General features: G+C 47.8%; 1 protein-coding gene across 11 annotated transcripts in view; it reads left to right on the top strand.

Moving 5' to 3' along the window:
• The window catches only part of DCTN1 (dynactin subunit 1), a 146,273-nt gene that overhangs the window by 87,713 nt on the left and 33,695 nt on the right, over positions 1 to 24,865 (top strand). For 6 of the 11 annotated variants that reach the window (XM_073343114.1, XM_073343113.1, XM_073343119.1 and 3 more), the window contains exons 6-8: positions 12,244 to 12,261; positions 17,873 to 17,893; positions 23,965 to 24,156. In XM_073343114.1, the coding sequence (XP_073199215.1) occupies positions 12,244 to 12,261; positions 17,873 to 17,893; positions 23,965 to 24,156 (231 nt within the window). Of the gene's footprint in view, positions 1 to 12,243; positions 12,262 to 17,872; positions 17,894 to 23,964; positions 24,157 to 24,865 lie in introns of those variants that run through there. The other 5 variants (XM_073343117.1, XM_073343116.1, XM_073343118.1 and 2 more) reach the window with 2 other exon arrangements.

The raw sequence follows: 24,865 nt of genomic DNA, 5'->3' as shown, positions 1-24,865 counted from the left end.
AAAATATTGCTCGGGCATGTAGGAATGTTATCAGGAGGGCCAAATCGCACCTGGAGCTGCAGCTAGCCAGAGATGTCAAGAGTAACAAGAAGGGTTTCTTCAGGTATGTTGGCAATAAGAAGAAAGCCAAGGAATGTGTGGGCCCCTTACTGAATGAGGGAGGCAACCTAGTGACAGAGGATGTGGAAAAAGCTAATGTACTCAATGCTTTTTTTGCCTCTGTTTTCACTAACAAGGTCAGCTCCCAGACTGCTGCGCTGGGCATCACAAAATGCGGAAGAGATGGCCAGCCCTCTGTGGAGATAGAGGCGGTTAGGGACTATTTAGAAAAGCTGGACGTGCACAAGTCCATGGGGCCGGACGAGTTGCATCCGAGAGTGCTGAAGGAATTGGCGGCTGTGATTGCAGAGCCACTGGCCATTATCTTTGAAAACTCGTGGCGAACCGGGGAAGTCCCGGATGACTGGAAAAAGGCTAATGTAGTGCCAATCTTTAAAAAAGGGAAGAAGGAAGATCCTGGGAACTACAGGCCAGTCAGCCTCACCTCAGTCCCCGGAAAAATCATGGAGCAGGTCCTCAAAGAATCAATCCTGAAGCACTTGCATGAGAGGAAAGTGATCAGGAACAGCCAGCATGGATTCACCAAGGGAAGGTCATGCCTGACTAATCTAATCGCCTTTTACGATGAGATTACTGGTTCTGTGGATGAAGGGAAAGCAGTGGATGTATTGTTTCTTGACTTTAGCAAAGCTTTTGACACGGTCTCCCATAGTATTCTTGTCAGCAAGTTAAGGAAGTATGGGCTGGATGAATGCACTATAAAGTGGGTAGAAAGCTGGCTAAATTGTCGGGCTCAACGGGTAGTGATCAATGGCTCCATGTCTAGTTGGCAGCCGGTATCAAGTGGAGTGCCCCAAGGGTCGGTCCTGGGGCCGGTTTTATTCAATATCTTCATAAATGATCTGGAGGATGGTGTGGATTGCACTCTCAGCAAATTTGCGGATGATACTAAACTGGGAGGAGTGGTAGATACGCTGGAGGGGAGGGATAGGATACAGAAGGACCTAGACCAATTGGAAGATTGGGCCAAAAGGAATCTGATGAGGTTCAATAAGGATAAGTGCAGGGTCCTGCACTTAGGACGGAAGAACCCAATGCACAGCTACAGACTAGGGACCGAATGGCTAGGCAGCAGTTCTGCGGAAAAGGACCTAGGGGTGCCAGTGGACGAGAAGCTGGATATGAGTCAGCAGTGTGCCCTTGTTGCCAAGAAGGCCAATGGCATTTTGGGATGTATAAGTAGGGGCATAGCGAGCAGATCGAGGGACGTGATCGTTCCCCTCTATTCGACATTGGTGAGGCCTCATCTGGAGTACTGTGTCCAGTTTTGGGCCCCACACTTCAAGAAGGATGTGGATAAATTGGAGAGAGTCCAGCGAAGGGCAACAAAAATGATTAGGGGACTGGAACACATGAGTTATGAGGAGAGGCTGAGGGAGCTGGGATTGTTTAGTCTGCAGAAGAGAAGAATGAGGGGGGATTTGATAGCTGCTTTCAACTACCTGAACGGGGGTTCCAAAGAGGATGGCTCTAGACTGTTCTCAATGGTAGCAGATGACCGAACGAGGAGTAATGGTCTCAAGTTGCAGTGGGGGAGGTTTAGATTGGATATTAGGAAAAACTTTTTCACTAAGAGGGTGGTGAAACACTGGAATGCGTTACCTAGGGAGGTGGTAGAATCTCCTTCCTTAGAGGTTTTTAAGGTCAGGCTTGACAAAGCCCTGGCTGGGATGATTTAACTGGGAATTGGTCCTGCTTTGAGCAGGGGGTTGGACTAGATGACCTTCTGGGGTCCCTTCCAACCCTGATATTCTATGATTCTAAATTGATTCCTGACTGACCGGTAGCTATCTGGCGTTGCAAGCTTCCAGAGGGCTATTGCCACTCGCTTGTGAACTGTGAGGGCTGCTCTCATCTTGGTATTCTTGCGTTTCAGGGCAGGGGAAAGCAAGTCACAAAGTTCCATGAAAGTGCCCTTACACATGTGAAAGTTTTGCAGCAACTGAGAATCATCCCAGACCTGCAACACTTGCGATCCCACCAGCCTGTGCTTGTTTCCCGGGCCCAGAATCGGCGTTCCACGGCATGAGCCTGCCCCATTGCCACCAGGATGTCCAAATTGCTGGGGCCACTGCTTTGAGAGAAGTCTGTGCCCATGTCCTCGTCACTCTTGTCACCGTGCTACCATCGCCTCCTCGCCTGCTTTTGCAGGTTCTGGTTCTGTACATACCCCAAGACAATGTGAGAGGTATTTACAATGCTCGTAACTGCTGCGGTGATCTGAGTGGGCTCCATGCTTATCGTGGTGTGGCGTCTGCAGGAGAGCAGAATGCCAGCGGAAGCGGTCGTTCAATGACGATGGTTTGCAGACCTACTGCACCGTCTGCTGCCAGGACACAACAGCTGAGCGGGTTGCACATTCGCCTTGTCATGGCGAGACAAGAGCTGCTGAGCAGAGTGTCAGCGGAAGTGGCTCTGCGAGACCACCAGGAGAGCAGAGTGGCAGCGGAAGAGGTGGCTGACGACCTGTGAGGTGGATTCAGGAGAGCAGGAGAGCTGAGTTGCAGCGAAAGTGGGAGCCCATGAGAGACAACATGGATAAATTCGCTATCGAGACAAGAGCAGGAGAGCAGAGTGGCAGCGGAAGTGGTGGTTCGATGATGACGGTTAGCAGTCTTACCGCACCGTCTGCTGAAAGCAGTATGGCGCCCGCATGGAAAAAAAGGCACAAAACGATTCTCTGCCGTTGCTTTCACGGAGGGAGGGGTGGCACATGTACCCAAAACCACTGCGACAATGTTTTTGCCCCATCAGGCATTGTGAACTTAACCCAGAATTCCAATGGGCGGTGGAGACTGCGGGAACTGTGGGATAGCTACCCACAGTGCAACGCTCTGAAGGTCGACACTAGCCTCGGTACTGTGGACGCACTCCTCCGACTTAATGCGCTTAGTGGGGACACGCACAATCGACTGTATAAAATTGCTTTCTAAAAGCATAAGCTCACTTCATCGGATGGGCAGATTGTGGCTGGCAGAGTTGTCTGAAGCTGAAACCGAGGGCCTGCTCCATCTGATACTGGAAGTTTGAGGCCTTTGTGAGGGGGAGTGTAGCCAGCTAGTGCTTTGTCCATTTTACACCACAGCTGAATGGAGACAATGAAAAACTTTGTTTCTAGGGCGCATTATTGGGAGTTGATTCAGTGATTCATCAAATAGTTTGCATCTGCCCCATAGCAGGTGGCTTGGAGCCAGTCTGTTCCCTGCCTTTATTTTAGCCGAGCTTTATAATTCTCTGTACGCAGAATCTACCCAAGCTTCATCCTGTGACCTATAAAAGCAGCCCCATTGCTTGTACCATCACAGAGACCATTCAGCTATCAGCAGAACATTCATTGCTCTGGACTCATTTTTAAGGGTTGTATTCTGAGCCCAAGTACAAAAGATTCATAACAAACAGGGCTCCCTTGTCTCTCATGCATGCAGCAGCTGCTGCTACTTTGTCCATCTCGTGTTACATCTCTTGTTCTACTACTTCACGAAAGCTCATGCTCAAATAAATTGGTTAGTCTCTAAGGTGCCACAAGTCCTCCTTTTCTTTTTGCGAATACAGACCAACACGGCTGTTACTCTGAATACTTCACACAGTGTTCACTCCCAGGGGCCTCTCTTGGGAGTTTGTGTACTGTACTAATGTCTCCGTTTCTTGAGCAGATGCGCCTGCTCTGTCCTTGAGGGACCCAGGTGCATGTCTGCTTATGGATGCTCTGAGTTTTGATTTTCTTTAAAGAAAATGGAACGACCCAAGCCTGATTTAATTTTTTAAATGAAAGAAGAACCAGATGATCCTTCTGAAGTGTGTGTTTCTCATCTGGATTGCAGGGCGGACATGTCAGTTTTCCTGTGTCTGCGTGTGTGTATGTGTGGTGAGGGGACAGAATGGATCCCATGCACTTGAGAACTCTTCTTTTACAGTGAATTCTTCACTTAGCTGGCAAACATTTCTCTCGCCCAGCCTATAAGCTGTGATGACAGTGTGTAATTTCTCTAAGGAATGAGCACTGCTACTTAATGGCAATATTTCTGGTGCAGGTTCATGACTATTTCCGTATTAATCGTGGTGAAAGCTGCTGAGTTCAACAAGAGCAGTAGATGGTAGAACAAGCCAGTAACTGCTGTTTATTGTTGCAAGTGTGTTCTTGCGTACACAGACCGTTCTAGTGTTGGCCTGGCAGCAGCTCTTTCATTAAAGACCCAGAAGTAAAACATGAATTGGGCCCACTGCCCAGAGGAGTTAGGAAGGTCTAAATGTCTTAGTTTATGAACTGGCCCCATAAGCCCTTTATTGCTTCCTATGACCATGAAATCAGTCACTTTTCAATGCATACCTTCCATCCAGTTCTGAGAGCGCTTATTTTGTGCTGGACAGTGTTGATCAGCTTTTTCACCTTTTTAATTTTGAATTGTTCCATTTAAGAACAAGGAAGGAATGCATCCGATGAAGTGAGCTGTAGCTTGCGAAAGCTCATGCTCAAATAAATTTGTGAGTCTCTAAGGTGCCACAAGTCCTCCTTTTCTATTTAAGAACCAGTGTGTTTTCTCCTCTCTAGCTTTACCTATTTAGTAATTGTCCTAGGACTAATGCATTTGTAAAAGATGCTGGCAGTACCCCATTGACACAGACACTACTTTGGACAGGTGCGTATGTATTCCAGCTTTCTGAAATCGGGAACCTGCATTAGAAAAGGTGTTGAGTCATTCAACGACCTGTTGGCTCTGTCCACTTCTCATATGATCCCTGATTCTCGTAACTGAAAAAAACATCCCCGTCAGCTTCTGTGTGACTCGGTGAATGCTGTGCTGTGCACACGGCCAAGTAAGGGGCATGCTACAAGCAGCTCTCAGCTGCCTCTGGCTAGTAGACAGACCTTATTCCAGAGGAGTGCTGGGCACTGTTTGGGTAAAATTGCCAACTAAAGCTATTACCCGAACTGAGAACATGGCAATGTGCTAATGTAACTAGAGATTCCCTGGAGCTGTTAGTGCCTTCAAAGTCCGGTCCAGGCGTCTTTCTCTGTGGGCTTGCACTGAAAACGCTACAGCGGCCTGGCTGTGCCACTCCAACAGCACTTCAGCGTGGACGCTGCCTACACCGACGGGAAGGAGTCTCCCATCGGCGTGGGGGGTCCACCTCCCCGAGAGCCAGAAGCTAGCTGGATGGGAGAATTCTGCCATCGACCAAGTGCTTTCTACACGGGGACTTAGGTTGGCTTAACTACACCGTGCGGGGGGTGTGGATTTTTCACACCCCTGGCCAAAGTATTAAAACCAACTTAATTTTCTAGTGTAAACCAGGCCTGTGTGTGGCCAGTGTATAGTGGACAAGAGTCTTCACTGTAACACACACCGATAGTGTAGTGTACATTTAGATTCCACTACGTTCTGCCAATGGCATATTCCCGTGAATGCCATTTAGAAAACAAGGTTGCTGTAGCTGTGTTGGTCCCAGGATATCAGAGAGACAAGGTGAGGGAGGGAATATCGTTGATTGGACTGACTTCTGCTGGTGAGAGAGACGAGCTTTCAAGCTACACCCGAGCTCTTCCTCAGGTCTGGGAAACGTACTCAGTGTGTTGCACTTTTTACACGCGTACGCTGGTGTGTGTTCTCTGGTCCCCCACGCCATTTGTACAGCCTGATTGTTGCGGGTAGAATTGAACAATAAAGGCAAACTCCTTAGTGTGTTCTGCTGTAACTGTGTGGGTGAAAATGAGTGAAAGGTTCATAAATAAACCCCTGTGAAAACATCATCAGTTCTCTGGCTGTGGCTGGCTCTAAGAGCACTCACAGATGCTTCAGTTAGTGGAGGTGGAGAGATACTTGCACTTAGACATGGACTCTGGCTCTGCTCAGCTGGCATGATCCATTTCTGCGTATCCAGTCTTGGGCTGACCCTGCCTTTGTCAAATAATTGTGATGTCTGTTTCAGTTCTCTGCCTCCTAAACGCTTCGGCCCACCCCACTCTTCATGGCCCTCCTGGGGTGGTGGCTCCTTTCCCTCGCGCTGTGAAGGCCTTGACTCTGGAAATCCTCTCTTTGGAATAGTTTCTGCAGCTCTGTTATTGCTGTGCATCCATGTGGCAGCTCTTGGGGGCGTGTGCGCAGCACTCCTTCCCTGCTGCTCTGCTGCTTCAGTGGATTCCCCCCCACCCTTTTTTTGGTTGGTTGGTTTTTCAACCTTTAAGCGGAAGCCTACGACAAGTCCTACCTCTGGGAACTGGAGTTCGTCTGTGGTGCCTGTGTTGATTTGGATTCAGCTTCCCATGAGGTTCAGCAGATCTGCTTTGTCAGACGTCTGAGAGCCCTGCTGCTCACAGTGAGGCACGGAGCTGCAGTTTCTCCGACATGGCGCTGCCTCCGGGGCACTGTCAAACATGGGGGGTGTCCCCAGAGCCAGCTGCCATCAGATGTGCCCCTGCTGAAGCCCCTGACTCCAGGCAGCTCCAAACTGAAGAATTCAAAACCCCTGACGACAGCGCATGGTCAGAGCCTGATCCAGCAGGTTAATCCCAGAGACAGAAGTGCCCCATTTAACACGCCGTTCAGAGGATCCTGCAGTGAGGTGTGTGCTGGGAGTTGGCTTTGTTGGCTCAACATGACCAACCAGATGTAGTTGCAGAGCCCTCCAGAACCGCCCGCTCCAGGATCTGGCGCAAGCTGTGGTAGCTGATGCTGTGTTGTCACTGGCAGTTGCCCCTTATTGACATCCCAGGTGGGTCAGGAAGCAGAGGGATTTTCTTGAGGCCTGTTGCTACCTTTTGGACACTGAGGACCCATCAGGATTTGCTAAAGGTCCACAGCAGCAAACAAGTGATTCTGATCTGGAGAATCCAAACTTCTTGCCACGTTTAAAGCAGCTTGCGAGAACCGCTGGATTGAATTAATTATTTTTGGTCCACTCAGGGAATTCGTAAGGGCCAGAGTAGCTAGGTCAAGAGCAGCCTTGCCATAGAACTGCTCTTGCCTTTGCAGTCTATTCTTGATGAGTAGCTGAAAGTGTGGAGGACGCCTCACGCCTCTCTCCTCGTCCCAGGGAGCAGAAAACGGGGATATCTTACGCTGGGGAGGCTGCCATCTACATCTCCCACCCTCTTTCCTGCATAAGAACTTAGTGGTTGGGGTAGCAATGCCCAGGGGTAAGATTGGCCAAACTTTAAAGGCACTGCATCCCAGAGCCCTGAATTTTAGTGCTGCTGGGATTTGTGAGCTGCTCCTTTACAGGTTCTGGACTACCAGGTTCCATAGCAAAAGGCAGGGCTAGCTATGGAACAGAGCTTTCACCACCACCAGATAATACATACTTTCTGCATAAAGGCTTTGGCATGGCCAGCATCAAGTATGTGATGCTGTTGATGTGGTGTGGAGAGCTGCTGCCTCAAGGTAGATGCCCAGACAGATGCTGGTCTTTATCAGAATTCCACAGAGATCCAGAAAAGCTCCAATACCTTCAGCTTGCTGAAAAGACCCTGTCTGGAAATCAACCAGAGGCCACTTTATGGAAGGTGGCGCTGACTGAACCCGCCTGATGTTTCCTTGTTCCTCCATCTCCTGCTGGGGGGAAGTGAAAGGAATCTGCCCATAAAGCATCACCCTCTTTTACTGAATTTAGAGATGCCTCTTATCTACCCCGCAGCAGCAGGAACAGAAAGGTCCTAAGCCACTGGCTAACTGATTGGCATGTGCAGTGGATTCCCACGTTCCATTAGCCCATGCAATGTAGCATTGCTGAAGGTTCTGACCCCTGCACCAGGAAGTATGGGTAAGTAGCCTGATGGATGCACTTGGCCACCTGCCAGGAGCCTGATGGCTGTATCTAAATTGGGCAGAACAGATGACAACAGAGAAGCAGCCTACGGAAACTATAAGCCCAAGCCTGCAATACCACCTCTTGAGCTGAGCATGTAGCCGTGTTACGTCCTGGAATCTCTAACTTGTGTCTGCCCTCCATATTATGATGATGCTGTAGGTAGCTAGTATGGATTCTGTGCTTGAAGACATCCACTATCTATAATGCTGCCAGAGGAAAATGTTTTGAATAATTAAACAGAAATCTCCTCTTGTTGCTAAGGTGTTCTCGCTCAGTAAATTGTTGCCAGACAGCAGATTTCTGAAAAATATGGTCATGTTCTGTGTGTATATAATCCAGCTTGGAACCAAGGCATGCTCCTTTGGGAGAAGCCGACAAGCTGCTCCTCTGCTCTGTCATCTCTATCTAGGTCATGTGCTATAGGGTCTACCAATAAATGAAGTCCTGAGTCCCTGAAGGACCTGTCTGTGCTCTCCATTGGTACTCGTCAGGGGTTTTAGGCTTTGCAGCTGCTTCCCAAGAGGAAGACACAATCTTTGGCCTGGCAACTTAGTGTTTCAGATATAAATTGATGCTTAGCAGCAAGTTGGTGGCACAACATAGGCCTGCATTGTTAGAAATGCTCTCCATTTTCTGTACCCAGACTTTAACCAAGCTCTGCATCATTTATTTTCTTCCCAGGACTTGCACAGCCTTGCAGGGCAAGGGACGTGGCCAGAGCCAGACGGAATCTGGTCCATAGTGCTTCAAGTGAAAAATCCAGTTCAAGACTGACCGAGTGCTGTGGGCTTTACTTGTACTGTATTGTTCAAAAGAGATGCACGATTGCCCTGTTCAGTGTCAGCTGGGCAGATATTAACAAGAAAATGGCCTTCCTCCCCGTTGATAGGAGCAATATTCAGCAATCCATCTCCTTTTAAACCCAAACGAACTGGGGCTGTGATCGGTGAGCAGCCTGTTATGCTGATCTCCTATTGTCCTAAATCAGTTTTATTTTCTTAATGTGCAACAAAAAACCAGAATCTGCTTTCCTTTCCCCTTTCCCACCAGTGGTTTTCAACCTGTGGTCCACAGACCCTTGGGGGTCCGCAGGTTATGCCTAAGATTTCCAAAGGGGTTCGCACCTCCCTTTGAACATTTTTAGGGGTCTGCAAATGATAAAAAGGTGGAAAACCAGTGCTTTAGGCTACTGAGTGGTTTTTGTAAGCTGAACCCAGTGCACTTGGTAGTGCTTTTAAATGAACACAAATTTCTGATCAAGTCTAGTTAATTTAATTAAAAGATGGGCTGATTGGTGGCCATTTCAGTTTTTGGCCATATGTATGCTGGTCTGTTCAAATAACCTTTCTCATTGTCAGCTTCTAAGACACTTCAGAGCTTGATAAGCCAGAGAAGGAGCTTGGAAGTGGTGGTTTTAATGCTAAATATATAGATAATTTTCAGAGGGAAAATGTTCTCTTTGTACATATCAACAAAATTATGAATAAGACCTTGAAATCTGAATGTTGCAGCCCCTGAAAAATGTATGGTATGGTAGGAACATCCAGATATAGAGTTCATGATGGCATTATTTGGGCTCATTGAACTGTGAATCAAGAGTTTGTGTTGCTACCCATTGGTGCCTCTTCCTTGTATTGTTAGGGGAAGAGGCATAGAAGGTGAGGGAGAGCTTTAATGTAGTTTTAAAAAAACTTGTATCGGGGATGTCAGCAGCCTACCCTCTCTCATTTCAAGGGACACTGTCAAGGTGAGTTTGGTACCAGTTTGATACCTGTTATATTGAATCCTTCTGATTCCACCATCATCTTTTACTCTTCAAAATTAATTATAGTAAATGCTGGATAATAAAAGCTCTTACTGCAGATTAAGGGAGTAACAGCCCCCCTTTTTGCTGGTACTGTTGAAATTGCACTTTGCATGTGTGGCTCTTATTTGTAAGTATAGTTCCCATCCGGTGCTGGGGAATCTCTTGGGATCGTGGATGGAGGGCACAGATTTATTCACATGCGGGGACTTCTTAGACCAGTGTGGGGTGATTTTAACTCTTTCATTGCCTGATTTTGAAACTGATACTTCGATACCTGAGGAAATTTCCAGCCATAGAAACTCCATATTTAGACTGTTTTCATTCCAAAATCTATTTTTCCTCCCACCCTCTCCAAATGTATCTTCCCCAAAAATATTTTTTGTTTGGCCTCAAACGTCTCATACTTGGTCTCTGGTCTAGAGGAGAAGAACATCAAACATTCCTGAAGTGATTGACAAACCCATTTTTTGTTATGAGATGGGGGGGGGAGGGGGAAGTTGGTTTGTTTTACAAACCTTTTTTTGCTGCTCATATCTGTAGAACCTCAGGCTAGCGTTCAAACTGGTGCAGTGCACCAGTCCTAGATGAGAACTCCTGTCACCGACACATTGGACAAATTTCATTTCCCCAGTTTAAAAAGTTATTTAGGGTCAATAATTCCCAGACACATGCCGTCAGTAAGGGATCCAGGGCTAAGAATATTTCCTTTCTCTTTTCAAAAAAGTGTGTAAGCCCTTATTCTGTAGAACGTTATCATTTTAAAAACTAGAGTTTATAGTTTTCTTGTAAATCAGGGAATTGCCAGCGCTGTCACCACTGCCCTACTGTCCTCCCTACTCTCCTCCTCTGGGCTACAGACACCCTCCACTTTCACCATTCTTCCATCAGTATTTCCATTCCAGGCAACAACAGCTCTGCACTGGTCAGACCGGTGCTTTGCACACTGGCCTGTGAGCATTATCGCAACCTCCTACGCCTTCCTGGTCCAGGCCTGAGATTCCAACACCTTGCCCTCATCTAGGGCCAAAGATTTCCTCCTCTGAACACAGGATCGAGATCCTGGTTTGGCTCTTTCACCCTCCCTGCGTGAATGAGAGACTGTTCTCTTCGGATACAGCCTAGAGACCTCCTTTACCCCACATAGCCAGGCTGCAAGCTCCCCAGGCCCCCATACAGGCTAGGACTCTTGTAGGGTCTCTGGCCTGAAGCGGAAGGCTGTTATAATGGGGAGCGGGGGAAGAGGAGAGTGATGCCAGGCAGGACGGAAGCCTTAACCTAGAATTTCCAGACTGTTGTAGCTTTTAAATTCACGTTCTACAGCATTAGTGAGGGTTTTTACTGTGTTTTAAGGGAAATATTTTCTCAACCACTGGCCTCTAGGCAGGTATTAGCCTGGGAATGATAGAAAACTTTAAAGGCGTTAAATCTGAGGTTTAAACTTGTCAGTGCCCCGAAGCCAGGTTGTTAGCGCTCAGAAATGTCTGCTTAACTGCAGTGTCTCCTGTTGATGGTGGAACAGGTCCTCCTGACCATGTCCTGGCAGCCTTTGGGGGCAAACTCTCAAGGCAGGAGGCTCTCAAGGCTGGTCTCTGATGCGGGTTTCACTGTGGCTCTATTTTTGCACGCAGCTATTCAACTGAATAAACTTTAAAAAATCTTTGCTGTTGTATTTCCTGTGTGCTTGTGAAGCTGAGTGTCTGTGTGAGAGAGAATGAATGGGGAAGGTGGGAACACAGGAGTAGTACTGGGTGGTGAACTCTCAGTACTATAAGGTGACTTTGTGTTTGTTTGAAACTGTAGAAACTAACAAACTTGCCCCTTGAACCAGTTCCTTGGGCTCTGGTAGATCCTGTGGTTGGTGTGTAGACTGCTTCCAGTAGCTAGGGAGGCTGGGCTGTATCATGCGAAGAGGTTCTGCGTGCATGCGTAGATGCTGAGCCGGGCCCATTATTGCTGGAGGAGGGATGAAGAAATGTTCTAATTAGCCAGTGAGACAGCTGAGCCTAAAGTGTTGCTAGGTTACAGAGGAGCACGTTCGTCCCTGTGCATCCCTCCTCCCTGTGGAAGGAAAGCATCAGCTGAGTCTCTGGTGCTGTGCCTGGATCTAAGGGCTGCCTAAGAACTTGGAGAGGGGAGGGAAAAATCCATAAGTGATGATGTAATGAGGAGCCCTGGGCGGTGGTTGGAGAGGCCAGCGGAGAAAGGAAGTGTGGCCCGTGGCTCCGGCTGCTAGGATGGACCCGCACTCCAGCACACTAGAGTCTTGCTAATTAACGGCGTCCCTAGCAGTCTGGGTTTCGGGAAGCGGTTGCTGGATTATCAGGGTCAATGGATGGCAGATAAAAAGGAAAAGCTGCAGCCATTTGCAAGCGCTCCTGGGCAGACTGTGCTTGAGAGAGACTGTCTACAGAGAGCTGCATTGTTGTGATTGAATGTTTTAACGTTCTCTTCTCTGCCTCCCTCTTTCTCTTTCTCTCTCTTCCTCTGTCTTTTCTGCAATGATGAGGCAGGCCCCAACAACACGGAAGGTACAATCTGCTGTATCCACATGATCATTTTTAACGCTGCTTCTAAACATTTTTTGTTTTGCTTGTGGTTTTTTTGGGTTTTTTTTTGGTATGTTACGACTGCAGAGCTTTAATTTTGAGTTTCCAACTCAGTTTTGAGGTGTCTCTGGGGAGACAAGCTGGGCGGGTGGGTGTGTAATGACAAAACGATGCAATTGAATTTAATTTGTAGTCTTTCCTTTGAGTTTGTGTTCAAGTCCTTTTTCCATGTCACCTGGCAGCCTGCTGTTCGTGTTGCATGCAGTGCCTCTGCGGCTCACATCGGAGGACAGGGGTTTAGCGTCCCACGGCTGCTTGCTGTATAAAAGTCGCATGCTAATAATAGTTTTTATTTCTCTTCTCTGGCCGTGCTGGCTAATTGACTCTTTTGCTTCTTATTTTTTGCCTGTGTTTTAAGAATTTCCAATGATTATTGTTATGTGGATTTCCTGTGTCGAGCTGATATTTTTCTGTAGGTTACAGTAGAGACTCTGATTTTTGTTCTCTGGGTGTCCTTATGTTTGTTTTTTTTAGCATATCAGTGTTTTAAGTTCAAAAGAGCAATTAGTGAGATCTACATCTAGTGATCTGCTAGAAATACAAGTTTAAAAATACAAATAGCCCAAAAGCAAACATACACCTTTCCCTGCCACTTTAATTGTTTCAGCTGCAGCAGCCAGAAGGTGTTTTCTTAATTCTGTTCCAGTAAATGCACCTGGTGTATGGATCTGGAATCTTAAGCTGACCAAAGAGAGTGAGACACTTTCCTGTATGGTGATTATTTTTAAAGCTCCTTTAAAATCCTCTTCCAAAAGAAAAGTTTTGCAAATGCTGATTCTGTATCGCTCTTGGGAGCAGAAAGAAAACAGAGCTGTGGCCAAGTCTGGAAACCAAGATCCATATATATCCATTTCTGGTGATTTGATGGCTGTTAGGGCCAGCCTGCATTTCTTCCAGGGAAGTTTTAAAGTCTGCCATCATTACCTGATTTATATGCAATTTCCCTATATTAAAATTTCCTTTCCTGGTCGGATTTGTTCCTCCTATGATTGCTCTGTATTTGGCTACTTCTGAGAGTGTGAGCAAGCCCATCATGCGCTAGGTCTCTCGGATTCTTGAAGGTGTCATGTAAAGCTTCTTATTGTAAGGTACAGTTAGCAATAATGCACAGAACATGTGACTGTCCAGAATAATCAGCTAGAGAGGAAGCCCTGTAATTATGTTAATGGGAAGCTACATTAATTCCTGCAGGTTTATCCAACTGCTGAGCATCCTCTGGAGAAGACTTGAGTAGTGGGCTCAGGTGCTGCAGTCTTGAAGTAAAGTGTTTGTGTTCCTAGGGTACCTATCTTCAGCAGCTTCCAGCTCCTATAATGTGCAAGCAGGGCTCACCCATTGGGTGCTGGAAACGCTCTCACACGTGCTATATGAGTAGCCTGTGTGGAAACATGCAGTTAATAGGAATTCCAGCTGTATGTTGCTCCTGTGGTTCACGAGCCCTGGCTTTGGGCCTGTGATAACTTACTAGGAGCCCACTGACCACACCGAGGGGTCTTAAAATTAAGAGCCTTGCAGCTGCTCTCATAGTCCATATACGGGTGCAGCGCACACCTACAGCTGCCAGCAGAGAACACTGCTATCTTGATCCAAATTGAGACCATTCTACTCCAGGTGGAATGGTGTGTGTTGGGACCAGTAGGGCCTGGGAGCTGCACCTTTATATTGAAGAGGAAGGGGACAGGGCAAGGCGGACTTCCTAGGCCATGCTTTGCTCTTCTAGACGTTGATAGCTAGCAGGTGGCTTTCCTGATTTCTGCATGCTGGCAGTGAAGCTTTCCCAGCCTGTGTGTTTCTATTTTGGGTCCCAGATACTACTTTTCCTATTGAATGTGGGATTTGTGGAGGAACAAAGGTTACAGAATGGCATCAAATATTTATTTGCATTATGCAGCACAGTTCAGAACCACCGACTGTTGAAATATTCATGGCTGGAATACTTGATACAGAGCTTTCTGAGCTCTTAAGCGGTCCCAAAGTTCTTCATTAGGCTGTAACTGGTAAAGTTGGTAGCCCTGTTCTTCTGGGACCTCAAAAAGTTCAGGCATCAGACATAGCTGTGGGACAGAGGTTCCCAAACATTTTCATAGCAGTGGGTCGCTTCTTATTAGAGTGTCACCACCTCTTCTGTTCGTGGCCACGCAGACCAGCTCCCCTTCCACTGGCAATCCTACCACTTCCCTGGAGCAATTGCTTACATGGAAAATGAGTATTGGGAATGTACGGGATGTATTTCCAGCTGTATTTCAGAGGACTTTACTGGCTGGAAACGAGCTAGCACTTGTAACTAGCTGGCTCTCTGCAGGCGACCAGCAAGTGCTCTCTAGACCCTGAGGATATGTCTGCACTGCAGCTTGGAGCAAGCCTGCTAGCCTGGCTAGAGTCTCCCCCTGGTGCACTAAAATTAGCAACATGGCTGTTGCAGGTTGGGCTGGAGCTTGGGCTCTCGGACTAGGGAGTTGAGTGGGCCTGAGCTGCAGCCTGACCTGCAACGGTCACGCTGCTAATGTTAGCATGCTAGCTCTAGTCGTACGGGCGTGAGTCTTTCTGCCTGGGCTGCAGTGTAGACATACCCTGGGGCTCCGGAACGCCTGCCAAAGGGAGGGAAGTTTTTGATTGTAGTTTTTATAACGTTCATTAGAAGAAACAAGCAAATGTTATACAGGACACACACAGCAGATCTGCCTAGGCAGCATCAAGACCAGTCTGTTCTACACCCTGATGAGATCAGTGAACCATTGTTATGACCTTCATTTACAAATGAGCCGTTCCCCCAGTGAATTTCATAGCTGACCGCTCAGGCTGTATCATCTTTACAAAGTGAGTTTGATGGGCTGGGACCAAACTGATGAACTTCCACCCTTAAACTAGGCCTAATAACACAGGGGAAACGGCACAAGGATTAAAAATGCTATTGCCCGCTTCTTAGCTGTTTTTCCTTTCATGGGAATGGCAGGGTAGCTTTAGTTAGAGCTGCCAGGAGACAAGTTTTGTTAGGATCCTGTATGGTTTAATCTGGGAAAGATGCTCTCAACTTCCTTAGTGCCCCAGAAGTGACCATTTCAAGGTTGGTTGATCTGAGATGCTGGTGTATCTTTCAGGGGGCTTCATTAACACCCTCGGGGGTATTTATCGTTAGTATAAATCCATCTGTTGGAACAGGCAGTTCTGATGTATTTCTTGAATGTACAAAGTTGGTTGTCAGTTTAAAATATTTCAGCCCTTGGCTACTAATTTTTGTCAAGTATCAAGAACTCCTTATATCTGCTTCTTGGAAGCCGAGAGGCCCATCCAGCTAGCACCTCCATTGTTGGCTCTGGCTTTTTTGGTGCTAACCATTCCATAATAGGACACCAGGAGCCATGTTTGAAGCAACATTTCTCTGACAATAGAGATTTTGTTGAGTTCCTCTTTAACATGCTGCACTGGCAGCCCAGTGCTTGGCAAGGAATGGAACACGGGAACATGCCTGGGTTGCTAAATCCCAGAGAAGAGAGGGTTTCTCAGAGCAGGGCCACTTGATGGAAGCTCTTCTGCAGAATTTCCCCCTGGGGATGGCCAGAGTTAACAGATAGTTGCATCAGGTTTTCAAAGATTCATTCCACACAATGGGTTTTCCTGTGGATGTTTTGAGAGACTCTTAGCTTTTCCAAAGCACTCTGGAAGACCTTACACTGCCAGTCCTCAACACTAAATTAATCTCCAGGTTTTTTAGCTTCTACTGCTTGGTGGGAACACTTTCCTGATTAGTGTTTTGCAAAATAAGAAAACTGCTCTGGAGGCTGTAAGTCTTTCACTTCTACGTTAAAAGTAGCAGCTAGCCAGAGTTAGACTCTCTGGGAAGTTTTCTTCTGGAATTGTGAGCAAAGTAGGATTTATCCCCAAAGGATGTGCCTCATATCAGGTGTTCGAAGGGGTTTGCATTTTACTGTGTGACCCTTAGACTATTCTGTGCAATTCTGATATTAAAAAGGAAGAGAGGGATTACTAGAAGCCATGTGTTTCCTGGTTTACCAAAGTTACATGCGAGTGAGACCATCCCCCTCAGATAAAGATGTGGACCACTGCCTCACTTAAACTCTGAAGCTTTGTCTTCCTGTCTCTCACATACAGGCCAGCTGTTTTACATGGCCTTGCATTGGCCAGCATGTCTGTGGTTGTAGCAGCCAGATAGTTGCCAGTAGGCTTTGTGTGATTAAAGGCCTCATTCCTCATGCTACCCAGTGCGGGAGGAGCATGAGGGCTGGTTTCTTTTGACCTGCTCTGGTCCTGCTAACCTTAAGACTTCCTAGTGCATTGTTTTACCTTTTAATGGTAAAGGAAAGCAGACTATAATGGGGTTTAATGTGCCCCATTAATGTGCCCCATTTAATGGGGTGATATTGTGTAGGCCATTAAGTGTGACAGAACAGAAGCTCCACCTTTCAGTGTAGCTCTGTTCCTTGTCTGATTAGCTCCCAGTAATGGAGTGACACAGACAGGGAGTATATCCCTTCATGCTTTCCCTGCAACACACTGGCCGAAGAAAGCTGCTCCAAGTTCACTCCTGCCTGGTGTCTCGATTTCTGTTAAATCTTTGTCGACGAGGCACCACATAATGGGACAGTCCGTGTGTAGTAACCACACAGCAAGGAGGCACATAGTGTGAAAAATTCCTAGGTGTGGTGTTGCCAGATTGGTTGTTGTAATCTTGTATCAACTTCCTTGATACAGAGGACAGGTGCCTAAGTCTGAATGGGCCTACTTGATAACGTGACACATTTTATTCTTCAGAGCCAAGGGGAAAATGGCAATGCCTCCAGGTTTGAGGTGAAGCTTCACAAAATGCAAAGCCTGTGATGGTGTAACTGAAGGAGTTAGAATCCTCTTGCTCCTGCTTCTCTTTGGGCAGTTTGTGACACTTGAGCTTCAGTAACCCCGTCTAGGAAAAGGATGTGTGTGAGTGAAATCCAGGCTCCTGCCAGCAGAAGCCTTGAGAACCCTGGGCAGTCCAACAACAACTCAGCAGGGTGTTTCTCCAGCTAAGCCAAGGGAGCCCAAACTTCGCCTTTCTGAGATCTTTCCAGGAGTCCACTAGATGGATCAGGTTGTGGATGCCCCGTGGGCAGCTGCGAGGACAGCAGGTGTCAGCATGCAGGGCGCCTCCATTGTCCAAGTAGTCAGGCTTCCTGTCTCATGACGGAAGACTTCCTGATGGGAAGATCTTTGCGGTCCTGCATCTGCATGTTAAAGATAGGGGTGGCCATGGGAGAACTTCGGTGTCTTGAGTGCAAATGACTGAGAGATTTTTCTAGCCCGGGTGTGAGGTGAGCCACATCAGGGTTCTGTTTCACCTGGGGCCGTCGTGGGAGCATGGGGGAATGAGCATGTTATCCTGACGCTACGCACACTAATGGCGGTCATGTCTTTTTGTTTCCTTTACCTTGTTCTTTGCTGCATCTGCCGCTGCTGCCGCTGCTGTCTATGTATCTCTGTTCCTGTCTTTCCCTGTATGAATGTTTCTCCTACTCTGCCTTCTACTCCTGTTGCCCTCCAGACCACCACCAGGCGGCCCAAGGTGAGAACCAAGAGCTGTGGTCAGTGGGCATTGATTTTTACTTAAATGCTAAACTCCAATGTCTGTTTCCTTTTTCCGTCCTTTTGGGGAACCTGGGAAATCGCTACAGACAGAAACGCTTCCCTGGGGTGAATCTGCAAGGGTGAAATTGTCATCAAGGCTGTTACTCTCTGCTGTTCCCAGAACTAATTTAATGAATTAGAGCATAAAAATGCCTGGGTGATCCTATTTCCACTTTATGGCTGAAGCTCCCCTCGAGACGTCCCTGTGGTAACGTTATACGTTGGCTCTCCCTGGTTGCTGTTCGTTACAGGGGGCTTGAGGTTGTTTGTGGGGGAGGGAGTTCTGAGTAGTCTCTTTTAAGGAGACAACGCCAAAGTCATCCAGGGTTTTGTATGGCTGTGGAGAGAGCCTGCTGTGTGTAGCAAACTCTGGTGCTAGCAGTGCAGAGAAGCAGAGTTGGGGGAGGCTACAGCCTGGACACAGATCCTCCAAAAGCCTGTGGCTACATGATGATTTGTAAATGGCAAACACTTCCTCCGTTTGCAGTGTGCTTGGAGCCAGGTTGGTCCCAAGATATGAGAGAGTCGAGGTGGGTGAGGTGGTATCTTTTATTAGGCTGACTTGTGTTGGTGAAAGAGTCGAGCTTTCACGCTACACAGAGCTCGTCCGCTGACGTAAGACGAACTCTGTGTAGCTCAAAAGCTTGTCTCTTTCACCAACACAAGTCAGTCCAACAAAAGATACCACCTCACCCACCTCGTCTCTCGGAACAGTTGCATTCTATCTCATGAGGTGGGGGGCTTTGATTGTGTCTTTGATTTCACTGGGTTGTGTGGCTAACTCCAGTCAGGGAAGACGTATTTATTTGTTCATTCAGTTTATTAAAAGATGTTGTTCCACCTATAGGCTTCCATTCATGCTCTGACAATATTAGGTTTCAGAGTAACAGCCGTGTTAGTCTGTATTCGCAAAAAGAAAAGGAGGACTTGTGGCATCTTAGAGACTAACCCATTTATTTGAGCATGAGCTTCCGTGAGCTACAGCTCACTTCATCGGATGCATTCATTGGTTAGTCTCTAAGGTGCCACAAGTATTCCTTTTCTTTTTGACAGTATTAGAAATCTTCAGTCATTACCCCATGGAAGTGTTTGTTCGTACTGCAGTTGCATCCAGAGACCCCAGTGTGGCCTGGAGTCCCACCAATCTAGGTGTGGCACAAATATGTGTACACACTTCCTGTCTTCAAGAGTTGACAGTCCAGCCAATAACAGACTGCTGCTACCACCAAAAGTAAATGACACACACTCTCTCTCCCTCCTCCAATAGCAAATAAAATCTTCCCCTCAAATGTCCCCTCCCAAATGCCTGGGAGAAGGGATGGGCTTCGCTGTGTGACCAGAGTTCACATTTCTGTTCTAGGGGATCAAGAAAAGAGGCCAGTTTGAGTCCCGCAGCCTTTGTACCCTGCTAGCAGCATACTCTCGCTTACAGCCAGAGGGCTCCAGCCTGAATGCCTGGGCTGATGGCTGCTCTGGTCATGTGCCACAAGGGGGAGAGGCGACTGCTTGGGGTAATTATAGGACAGACCATTTAGAGTGTGAAGTTTGAGCCACCACTTTGAATTCCACCCGGAAGCCAATGCAGTTCCTAGGGTGCTCCCAGTGAGAGAGAGAGAGAGAGAGAGACGGCTCAAATGGATTGCTGCATTCTGCGTCCCCTTCAGTTTGAGTGATGTTAAGATGTTGCCCCATGGAGAACGCTTTATGATGGTCTGATCTGGAGGAAACAAAGGCATGGATAAGTGTAGTAGGCTTGCATCTGACTGACACGGCCATTAGTCACCCCATTCCACCCAGACAGTAACGTGGCACCTTTGCTGATGTTTGCTGCTTCCACATCCAGTCGCATCTGGGGTCTAACTAAAGCCCAAGTTACAAACTATAGTGACCAATAGCAGATGCTGATCCAATACTAATGAGTTCTGCTAGCTCCTTCCCCCAGCCTTGTCAGCATTATCTCAGCTGGCTAGCTCTCCAGGGCAAGGCCAGCTAGCAGACACTCCCTCCGCAGAGCTGAGTATCGTTATATACCGAAGGCATCTCCCCCCATGTCTCCTTACTACCCCTCCTAGTGTCCCCTGGTATGCCCTGATCAGAAGGGGAGACTGAATTAAACCCTGCAGGACCCCAGACAAGTGTTTGTCAGAACCAAAGCTATCCACTTACCAGTGGGGTTCTCTGCCCACAGGGAGCAGAGCCACTCCCTAGGCAATTCCAGCGAACTCTGACAGGTCACAGATGTGTCCATAGCCCCTCTTGGTCAGTGATAAATATTCTAACTCCTCCTGCACACCATATCCTCAGCCTTGGCTAGGAAGAGTCCATCAGCTGGTGCCACTAGTGCAGTTGGCCCCAGACCCAGGTATGAAGTCAGAAGGCTCTTGGCAATGCCAGAGCTGCTTCACCATGAACTCCTCCCAAAACGGGAGGCTCAGTATCATTTGATAGCTAGCAGGGTTGGTGGCACCCAGTGGTGTTTTGAATAGGGGCCTTGCCAATGCTGCTCTCAGAACACCTGGTGTCCTACCCTCCCCTAGAGAGGTGTTACCAGTCTCAACAAGCTCTAGGTCCAACATCTCCCCCTGGCCCTATCCGCCTCAGGAGGTCCAGGTTCCAAGCTGCAGTTGGTGGCCTTTAAGCACCCCAATACTTCCAGCCCTTCAGCAGCATCACTCCCTGAAGACTCACCTAGGTTTGTCCACTGGTGACACTGCCCTGATCCCACGGACGCTGACAGCTCGATCTGGCAACGCGGTTTTATCTGCAAAGTACTATGAAAATTCCCTACAGCAAAGAGATTTGCTTGTGTAGAGTAGCCTGCTTCTCAGAGGTGGCATATGCCTGGCAAAGGCTGGTGCCACAAGGCCTCTTCCCAGGACCAAGGCTGGATGCTCCTAGTTTCAGAGGGAAACATGGAGCAGCCTGCTTCTCCATAGGGCACTGTACCTCCATCAGTTCATTGTGTAGGCTAGACTTCTGCGTCATGTGCCCAGAGCGCTCACTCTGGAGACTCTGCAGCATGGTGCCTACTGGGGGACCAGAGTTCAATGTCCCGGTGAACAGTGCTGCTCAGGAAGGTTCAGGCAGCGTTGGTTCATTGCCGTAAATGGTTCTCAAGCACCGGTGCCCATGCTGATCTGGAGTGATGGCCTGGCTGTATCCTAGCTAATGCAGAGCTGAGCTGGGAGTTAGGCTGTGTCTAAGCTTAAAATGCGACCGTGACAAAGCTGTAGTTCTGCCATGTAGACACTCACTGCAGCCCCGGGAGGGGTCCCCCGTTGCTGTGGTTAATCAGGCTCCCCGAGAGGTGGAAGCTGGGTTCATGGAAGAATCCTTCCATTGACCTAGTGCAGTGGACCTCAGGTTATTCACACCCCCGAGAAATAGCTATGCCGAGGTAAGTGGTCAGTGTAGACCAGCCCTGAGACTTGACAAATGTGGTGTGTGTGCCAAAGAGACAATGCCAAGGGATAAAATGAAATTAACCCTCAATAAATTAGCTGACTGACTCTAACACACCTCGATACCACAGCGATGGGTCCGTTAGAAATGCATGTCGGAGAGGAGTTATATATAGGTCTATAAAATCATGAGTGGTGTGGAGAAAGTGAAGAAGGAAAAGTTATTGACTTGTTCCCATAAGATAAGAACGAGGGGCTACCAAATGAAATTAATGGGCAGCAGGTTTAAAACAAATCAAAGGAAGTTCTTCTTCACTCAGCGCACAGTCAACCTGTGGAACTCCTTGTCTGAGGAGGTTGTGAGGGCTAGGACTATAACAGGGTTTAAAAGAGAGCTGGATAAATTCATGGAGGTTAAGTCCATTAATGGCTATTAGCCAGGATGGGTAAGGAATGGTGTCCCTAGCCTCTGTTTGTCAGAGGGTGGAGATGGATGGTAGGAGAGATCACTAGATCATGACCTGTTAAGTTCACTCCCTCTGGGGCACCTGGCATTGGCCACTATCGGCAGACAGGACACTGGGCTGGATGGATCTTTGGTCTGACCCAGACTGGCCTTTCTTATGTTCTTATGAGTTGAAGATAAGCACTAGTCAGCACTTTCTGAGAAGTTTGCTGCTTTTTTGTAGACTTCAGATTCCCTTCGTCTCCTCACCTGTATTGCAGCCCTTTTACGCCACACTGCTGGGAGCTCCAGCCAGTCCAGAGAACAGCTGCGTAGGCCCCATATCACAGTGTAGTGTCCATTGTTACCACGCCTGTGATGGTATGTCGTAGGCTTGCTTCATTACTGAGCATGGCTCTTCTTGGGGAACCCTGCCCCTTCTAGATGAAGTCAGAATTTACCATGTATCATGGCAATACGTTTAAAAGGAAAACTACCAACTTCCGTGTTGTGTCATAAAGTTGGAGACAAAGAACAGCATACAAAAGAGACCATTTGACTCTCCCAAGAAGCAGGAGTGAAATCTGCAAGGGTATGCTGAAGAAACAAGATTAAAATGGCAAATTAAAACAATTCAGACTTTAAAATTGAAAATCTCCAAGTACCCAGTAGCAGCTGTTTGCTAAATTCTGAATAATACGTTGAATTAAAGTTCAGAAAATGCAAATACGCAAATGCCATTTACAAATGGCTGGCTCTGGAGGCCTTCGGGGCACTCTTGCTTGAAGTTTATCAGAATTAGGTGTGTCCATCATTTGTTTATGTAGGAGAGTCTCCGTCCAAAGCTATATTTGGCTGGACCCAGGTTAGGTGATTGGACACAGTTTTGCAGGTCCAAAGGCTGGTCTGTCACAAGTGTCAGGCTTTCTCTTCTACTGCCACCTCCCCCATAAGTGCCCCTCCATTATTTCTCTGTATAGCCTTTGTTAGATGTTAGCAAACTCCTTACTGCTGCTTCGTTTATTGTCACTCCTGGGATCTACCCCTCTCTAGTCCCCTAAAAATTCATAGATTTCAAGGTCAGCAGGAACCATTGTGATCATCTAGTCTGACCCCAGCAAAGCACAGGCCAGAGACCTGCCCCAAAATAATTCCTGGAGTGGAGCTTTTAGAAAAACAGCCAGTCTTGATTTTAAAGTGTCAGTGACAGAGAATTCACCACGACCCTCAGTAAATTGTTCCAAAGGTTAATTACTTTCACTGTTAAAGATGTACGCCATATTTCCACTCTAAGTTTGTCTAGCTTTGACTTCCAGCCATTGGATCATGTTAGACCTTCCTCTGCTCCCCTTATTCCTCCATTTAGGTACTTATAGGCTGGGATCAAATCACCCTTAAATGTCTCTTGTTCAGCTAAATAGACTGAGCTCTTAGAGGATCCCTACAAGGCAGGTTTTCTGACCCTTCCGTCACTCTCATGGCTTTTCTTTGACCCCTCTCCAATTTATCAACATCCATCTTGACTTGTGGGCCCCAGACCTGGGCACAGGATCCCAGCTCCAACTCCCTTTCCCAGAGCAGTGCTAGCTGTGCAGGGCTCACAGTAATAAAGGGAACCGAAAACATAGTGTTGTCTGTTCATAGCAGCATATAGGACTCAAGGTGTGGCATGGATCTGCTGGGTTAGCACTGGGCCATTTTTACAATTCCATTGCCCACTATTACCACTCTCTAACTGGTGAAGCAAAATGTTTCTTGTCCTCAGCCTTGCCAGAAGCCCTTTTCTGAAGGTATCGGGTATGCTTAGTGGGGACTGTATGCTCGTGCCCAGAATGGGCCCTTGCAGATAAGTAGAATATTGCACAGTGCCTGCATGTTCTAGGATCATCGGTAAGTCCGTCGGTTCTGCAGTAGTTACACCCTACAGGGTTTCACTCCCTGTGTTCGTCTGTGTTGAAACCAGCACTGGGAGTCACAGGCCCTCAGCCATAATAATTGGTGATGGTGCTCTGTCCCAGGAAGGGCTTGTTTTAAGAATAACATGGAGGCAAAGTTCAAAGCGAGGCCCGAATGAAAGGTGGAGACAGTGGTGAGTGATGGCAGATCCCTCCCAAAGCAAGTGCTGTTCTGACTCTTTTCCCCCTTGACCATGTTGTTTTGCAGCCTACCCGGACTCCCAACTCTGCAGCATCCAGCGGTACAGCTGGGCCCTCTGGCTCCGCTTCCGCCTCAGGGGGCGAGATGAGTAGCAGTGAGCCCAGCACACCTGCTCAGACACCTCTGGCTGCACCGGTCATTCCAACTCCTTCCCTGACCTCTCCGGTGGCACCTCCTTCAGCTCCTTCCCCCACGAAGGTAAAGGTGTAAAACAGGGCAATGTCCCAGGGGTGTGGAACCTTCACTTCAGCCTGTGGCTGTCTGATTGCTCTACCCGAGTGGGGAGGGGGAGGAGAGTGCTCAAAGGCAAGGAGGCAAGAGAACAGGAAGCAGGCCGGGGGGCATGGCAGGGGAATCATTTTTCAGCCCACCCTATGCCATGCTCCAACAAAAACGGCCAGGGAGCGCTCTTGTGTTCCGTCTCCGTACAGCACTCGTGTGACTGCATCTGGAATATCCCAGTCGGTTCTGGGCACCACACTACCACAGACTGAAAGCAATGCAGAGAAGACCTGCGAAAGCAACCTGGGGTTTTGAACGGATTGTCTTCTGAGATGCATATGTATAGCATGGCTAAGAGTAGACCAAGGGCAGATGTGGGGCGAAACCCCAAGGCTGGAAAGGAGGTTCAGGATGGTGAGAATACCACTGCTTAGCTCAGCACTCTACAAACATTAACCCTTCCAGCATATTTGTGAGACTGGAATATGGCTGTATCTCATTTTAGAGATGAGGAAACTGAGGCACGGAGATGAAGGTCACACAAATTGGAGCTGGGACTAGACCCCTGGCTCTCGACTCTGTCCCACGGCTTACACTCTAGGTCTCTTGTGTGGGGAAAGTCAAAAGGGTGTTTTGTTTTGCCAGACTATCCAGACTGATGATCTGACCTTGAGAGGGTGGTGGG

The sequence above is a fragment of the Lepidochelys kempii genome, chromosome 4 (genome assembly GCF_965140265.1).
Source record: "Lepidochelys kempii isolate rLepKem1 chromosome 4, rLepKem1.hap2, whole genome shotgun sequence".
Lineage (NCBI taxonomy): Eukaryota > Metazoa > Chordata > Testudines > Cheloniidae > Lepidochelys > Lepidochelys kempii.
This window is presented reverse-complemented; position numbering and strand designations above follow the sequence as displayed.